The sequence below is a fragment of the Aythya fuligula genome, chromosome 10 (assembly GCF_009819795.1).
Source record: "Aythya fuligula isolate bAytFul2 chromosome 10, bAytFul2.pri, whole genome shotgun sequence".
Taxonomy (NCBI): Eukaryota; Metazoa; Chordata; class Aves; order Anseriformes; family Anatidae; genus Aythya; species Aythya fuligula.
Genome location: NC_045568.1, coordinates 15,754,867 through 15,761,476, shown reverse-complemented (window position 1 = coordinate 15,761,476; position 6,610 = coordinate 15,754,867). Strand labels below are relative to the sequence as shown.

The window sequence follows — 6,610 nt, the reverse complement described above, 5'->3', positions numbered from 1 at the left end:
GATTTTTAATTTTCCATTTTCCATTCCGCCCCCCCCTACCCTCCCCCTTTTTTTTTTTTTGTATTTCCTTTTTGAGCGGCGCGCTCCCTTCCGCGGCCGCGCAGCCACGCTGGGGAGGGCGGCGGCGGCGGCGGCTGGGATGCCTTGAGCGGCCAGCACGGCTCGGCTCAGCACAGCACAGCTCAGCACGGCTCAGCACAGGGCTCTGCACCGTCTGGTCTATGAAGCATCGGCTCTGCACCCCCGCGCACCTGCTTAAGCGCGCAGCGCCATGGCGCGGGTGGTGCAGAAGAAGAGCCACTGGGCCGGCCGGGTGCGGCAGTGCGCCCTGAGCAGGGGGCCTGGGGGGCAGCTGGGCTTCGTGCTGCTGGGGGGCGCGGAGCACGGCGAGTTCCCCTACGCGGGCGCGGTGGTGGCGGGGGGCGGCGAGGAGGCGCTGAGCGAGGGGGAGCTGCTGCTGGAGGTGCAAGGGGTGCGCGTCTCCGGGCTGCCGCGCTACGACGTGCTGGAGGTGATCCGCAGCTGCCAGGAGCCCATCGTGGTCAAGGCCGTCAGACAAGGTGCGAGGGGGAAAGGGGTGGGTGGAGAGGGTGGCTTTGCCCTTCGTGGCACCGTGGGGTGCTTTAGGGGCGGCTGGGGGAGCCACGTGTGGCCCCGTGGGCATGGCTGTGCGCCGAGGTGCCCACGGAGATAGGGACGGGTGCGTTGCACCCTGACGCAGCCCAGAGTTGTGCCCCAAAGCCCAGCGAGTGACTTCCACCATGAGGACACTGCTAGGGGTCCTGGGGCCAACGTGGGCAGAGGTGCCCACCTCCTGCCTCCGAGCATCCTTCGGAGCAGCCATGCTGCTGGGTGCCGGCTTGACCCTGCTCCAAAAAGTGCTGGTGGGCTGCCACCCACAATGAGGGGACAGCCACACACCTATGGCGGGACCCTTGTCCCTTTGGGTCCCCGTCCCCTTGGCCAGGGTGCACCCAGTGGGCAGGTGAAGGTGCTCCAGCCCCTCAGCACAGCTCTGCTGGGAAGTTTGGAGCCTGTGGGATGGCCCCAGCCGAGTGCCAGACCTCCGAGAAAACCTCCAAGAAAACTGTCCTCTCCGGAGAAATGTCTGTGCTCCCTCCTGTGTTTTCTCCGTTTGATTGGAAAGCGAGGAGGGGAGCGCCCAGGACGGAGGGGGAGAGGAAGCTGGGGAAAAGTATGAGGAAATGGGGCAGGTTTTCTTGTGTGCTGATCGCTTTAGCAGGTGTTAAAATGCAGCCTGCGATGTTGCAACGGGAGCGGTGGCGGTGGGTGACGGAAGGTGTGGGGGTCATTCCCTGCAAGGAGTTTGCCATTAAACTTCGGGTTATTTTGGAAATGCTGCTTAGTGTAAATAGAAACTTGTCCCGGGAATACACCAGAAAGGACAGAATGTGTTAGGAAACGTGTCTTAGCTCCGGGAGGGTCAAAACGAGAGGCAGACAGCTGGCTTTCCGCATGCTGGTTGGGCTTACCTGGAACGTGGGAGAAAAGGCTGAAAGCCCTGCCTGGAGCCAGGGCAGGCACCTGAGCCTTGCGCCGCCCCCGTCCCGAGCCAAGCCTGGTTACTGCAGGGCTGTTTGCTTTTCTTTCCTTCTTTCCTTCACAGAAATCCCCCTTTTTTCAGTCATTAAGTACTTCTGTGGTCTGAAAGCCTCTCCGTGTGCCTCCCTCGGTGAGAGCTGGGTGTCCGTGCGCTGCTCTGCACGGAGCAGGGAACTCCCTCGCAGATCAGGAGTGTATGCGTAGGAAAGGAGAGGGCTTTAATTAAAATGCATTGCTTCTACGTTGATTAAAAACCTCATTATGGGGATGGCGGCTGTCATTCAACAGGAGGTGTGTGGCAATAGAGCAGACAGCAAAGGAGTGTGAAGATGAAATTGTAAACATATGTTTAGCTCTGATTCTCCTCTTCCCAGTTCCTAGTGCCCGGTCAGCCGGTGCTGAAGTGTTAGGGCAATCCTAGCCTGGAAACATACACGTTTTATTGCCTGGTCTATTCCGTATGACATTTACAAGGCTGGAAAAACAGGAAATTTACTCGAAATGAGTCAGTCATCTGCCAGCCTGAACAGAGAGAATAACTGTTCTGACCTTGCGCTGAGTGGATGGCAAGGGGCTGGGATGTGAAAGAAAGGTTGAACAAGCCGTGCACTTGCTTTGTCATTAAAGTCAGGTTTATAGACTTACAGGTCCGCGTCCAGTATTTTCTTTTGCTTTTGTGAGTTGTAACTTTGAATGGGCTCCCACAAAGTACAAAAATGGGGAACGTATATGAATTGGAATAACTGCATTTAATACTGCTCGTGTGGGATTTCTTGGTCCTTCGCTTACCCTGTGAGAGTGAGGAAAAATGGAGAACTTAAAGCTTTTTCCTTTCTCTTCCCCATATGTGCCCTTTTTTGGTATTATATTTGAGAAAAAATATATACTGCTAGAGTTGCTTGGGTTTGGGGAGAGAGAGGAAGAACCTGCTGTCATGTCTCTTAGTAACTTACAGAACTGTCAAACGTGTGAAAGAAACCTCCGTTAACACGCGGTGCTTTTATGACTGTTTCCAGCTTACATCTGTGCCTAAATTCTGCTGGATTTGGCAATTAACTCCTGTGGAGTTAATAAATGCAATTTTATTATTGCTTGGTCAGAGAGTATGGAATTAATAGATTGGATTATAGGAGCCGTGGTAGCGTGTTCCCGTGGAAGAGTTGCAGTGCCTTAACACGATGGTTTCTCGGCTGCGTTGCTAACATTGGGGTTTCCTTGAATGTAATTCACATCATCCAAAACAGCTCGCTGAGATAAGTCAGGAGAAAGTGGCAGTATTTTAAATCAGGCACCCTGTTTCTTTTTCATGTGTCCCGGTTCGCAGAGTTGGGCAGAACAGAGCAGAACTTCATCGTGCCGTGCCTACCACAGATCAACCGTGTTTCATTTCAGGAAAGATATTTGGGCTTTTCGTCTCCCTCTGAAGGAAGCACGGACACATTCAGAGAAGTTTTAGCTTATGGCCTTTTATTTTTGTACTCTTTGGTTCGATGACCTGTGCCAGATGCTCCCAAGCCAGATGCTTGGTGAGGAGATCTGTCAAAGCCCATGTTTTCATACACTTACTTAAAATGTTTCTCAGTTCTTTGTTCAACTCCTGGCTTCCTTGAAAAGTCTCTTTCAGGATCCTAAGCCCTCAATAACCAGTTGCTTTGAAGCCATGAGATATTTCAATCAGTTCATGCAATTAATAATTTCCCTGGTATTTTGGAGCTCCCACAGCACGGAGGAGCTACGTGGTTGGGTTTTTAAATCCACATTCAGGGCAAATGGGCAGGTGTGATCCCAAACAGAATCAGTCACTGTTTACCGTGTGCTATCAGCTGCATTGGTTTCTTTTCAAACATTAACTTGACCCTGAGATCAATCGTAAGGCTCAGTGCAGTGGTTGTGCACTTTGGTGTCAGGCTGGCATTCGCTGCAGGAGCCAAGCGCCGAGTGTTGAAATCAGCTTCATCGACCAACGTGAACAAAACCTGCTTTTTCCAGAAAGTTTCCAAGAGCTGGTCTTTGGGCCTTCTTTCTTTATTTATTTTTTTTCCCGGACAGGGTTGGTGAGACGAGTGGTGTACTCCTTTTGATTTTAAGTATAGAACACGAAAAAAATAAAAAAGGTTGGTGCATCTGTAACTTTGTGTGCATCCAGTACTTTTGCCAACTCTGGGAAGCAGCACAGCACCGCTGGACACCTTGCACTAAGTAGGTTACACCACTTGGGGTTGGACCCGCTGATCTCTTGAGGTCCTTTCCAACCCCTCCAGTTCTGTGGTTCTGTGATGCGCCCATGCCCGTCATTGCATCCGCACCTCTGTGAGCTGCAGCAGAGCCTGTGCGGGCTGTTTGGGGCATTTGACTGCCTCTGCTCGAGGGAAAAGCTGCCGGGGGAGATGGGGAGAAATGCAGTGAGCTCTCATCGCTCCCAGGAGTTGGTTTCTGCAGCATCAGGCGTGAGCTCCAAAAAGCATTCTCCTTTGTTGGTGGGGCAGCCGCGTGCCGCTCGCTGGCACGGTGAATTCTGTAAGCGTTTTTTCCGGCTGACCCAAATTCTTTGAGGCCTTAAGTGGATTTGAAGTGGAGTGAAAGGTTTGCCATCCAGAAATTTGGAGATGTTCATGCGTGTTGGATTTACAAGGCCTGTTTTCGACAGTGACCCTCTGGGATGAGCACTAGGCAGGGCGAGTCACTACCGAAACGTCAAATAGAAGAAGACAGAATCTCTTTTTCGCATCGCTTCTCGTATATTTTGTTACAAATCAGTCATCTTCTCTCTTTAAAGTGCTACTTCGTTTAACAGTCATGAAACGTGTATGTCTGCCCCTTGAAATAATGCTGGTAGGAAGACCTTATCTTCGCCCTGCCTGCGTTTACAGTCTGGTACTTGTCAGGATTTAGGTGCCTGTCCTCCACAGAGCTGCGGGATGGGTGGTGGAGCTGAGTTGCCACGTCCCTGTGCCATAAAAATGCTCGGGAATTAATACAAGCCTTTTAATGGCATGAAACGGGATTATGTTTTCCTCAGTAAGGTTAATCCTTCCACCCATTGTGATGGGACTCCGGGCTCCCTCTTTATGGCCAGTCAGATCACAGCACAATTAAATCACAATTAAAGTCTCATTACGAGCAGTCTTTCAACAGGATTGCAAAATAAGATGTTAACACCATCCTGTGCGCTGTTTCAGTGTATTTTCTAAGACAGTTACAACTTCTGCATGAGTGAATTATCGAGCTGCTGTTGTGAGGTTTAAGATTCCCCTTCTGTGTGCCGTGTTGGAAATGTGAAATTAACCTCTTAGCAGGTTTGAAGGCCCAACCATCAAAAGCAAAACGTGTTTCATTTTTCTGGGAGTCATCTTTTTCTGGTCCAGGCTGTGATTGTTCATGAATCTTCGACCATTTCTGTCTCTCTGATGCCTGAGAAATATCCTGCTTCTTCACGGTGGGTGCGCACGCAGGGAGACGGTTACCAAAGGCAGCGACACGAAGTTGTAAAAATCTTCTGAGCAGCGTTTTTGTGGCTGTGCAGAACGGGTGATCTGGGCCAACAAGTTCCCCATTTGGCATGTTTCAGCATCGCACAGTTTGAAGGAAGCTGAGAAGATGCTGCTGCCTCAGGCATTTTCTACTGAATTAGCAGTGTCTGAGCATGGGCAGCGGTGGCATCCTTAGGACTTCTATTGATGTGTGTGTGTTTTGTTTTGTTTCTTTAATTTGACTAAGTTTCTTATTTGCATTCTTTACTCAGGACATATGCTATAGTTGTTAGTTATTTCAGCTTTTTTTTTTTCCTTCTTTTTTCTCTCCACGATCTCTTACTTCAGTTGGAACTCCATAAATCAAAGCATGCAGGTTTTTGATCTGTGTGGGCTTCAAGCGACTTAAATTTTGTGATGAAAAGCATGGAATAGTGGTTCTGTGTGCACAGGTGCCATGAATTTGTAGAAGCAATCTCATCGCTGGGATCAGACAGACCGGGCTGAGCACCAGCCCTCATACCCGAGCACCCTCCCGCTCCGGTACCAGCTCCAGGAGCAGCAAAATCCAGGATCCTCTGGGTCTGTATTTCTGCAGGGTTTTTCTCTAGCTTAAAAAAAAAAAAAAAAAAAAAAAAGCCTTTTAGAAACTGAGCGTTATCACCCTTGCTGTGCTGGATGAAGTTCCCCGCTGTCACCAGAGGCACCGTGTATGGGACGGTGGCAGCAGTGTCTCAGCACTGAGCGACAGCACTGCTGAGTGCAGGAGCAGCTCCTGGAAAACACCATTTTCACTGCTATCATCATTCCCCTTGTCTCTTGACGCTGAATATTTTGCTTTCTCACTGTGCTTAGGGCTTGCACCACTGCTTGCGGCGAGCTGTGCCCCTCGTTGAGGCTTCTCTCTCCGTCTGGAGGTCCCTGTATGAAATATGTGCCCCGGTTTCAGTCTGGGCTTCTCTGCGAGGATCTGCTGTTGGGCAACAAACCTGAGCCTGGGCTATTGGCCAGAATTTGTTTTCTGCTGATTTGATGGAGAACCATGGCAGAGGCTGCCTATTTCCAGAGCAGCTTGGCAGCCTTTACCCTGGGCTGGTATGCTGGCAGCCTTGGATTATTTTTTTTTTTCCCTTTTCTTTTCACTTCCAGACCAGCTAGGTGGGCCAGCATCCTTCTTGGCCCTGTCGGAGCAGCATGGCTCGGGGCGGCGGGGCTGTTTTTGTCCAGATCCACCTTTCATTTTCCAAAGGTCAGACCTTCCATCCATCCTCCTCTGACGTTGGCAGTGCTTTCCAGAGCTGCTCTGCTGGAATGATGGCACCGTTCTCTGCTAGTCCCTGCTGCTGGCTTTGGCATCACTTGTGCTGGACTGTTTTGTGTTAGTAAGCTTCTTTAAGCCTTCATATATATTTTTAACTGCCCCTAGTAAACCTTTCAGAAACAAAATAGTTGTGTTTTTTTTTTTTTTTTTTTTCAGGTCCTGATGTTTTGGGTTACATTTTTACAGTCTTGGCTTTTGACTGAGAACAGTTCCTGTTTTTATATTTCAGAGGCTTGTCCCATAACTTAAAAGAAAG

At 50.1% G+C, this 6,610-nt stretch overlaps 1 protein-coding gene across 11 annotated transcripts in view; it reads left to right on the top strand.

Moving 5' to 3' along the window:
• The first annotated feature begins 271 nt into the window (after window positions 1-271).
• Window positions 272-6,610, top strand: part of MAGI1 (membrane associated guanylate kinase, WW and PDZ domain containing 1) — a 314,918-nt gene continuing 308,579 nt past the window's right edge. For all 11 annotated transcript variants that reach the window (XM_032193828.1, XM_032193824.1, XM_032193821.1 and 8 more), the window contains exon 1: window positions 272-560. In XM_032193828.1, the coding sequence (XP_032049719.1) occupies window positions 272-560 (289 nt within the window). The remainder of the gene's footprint in view (window positions 561-6,610) is intronic.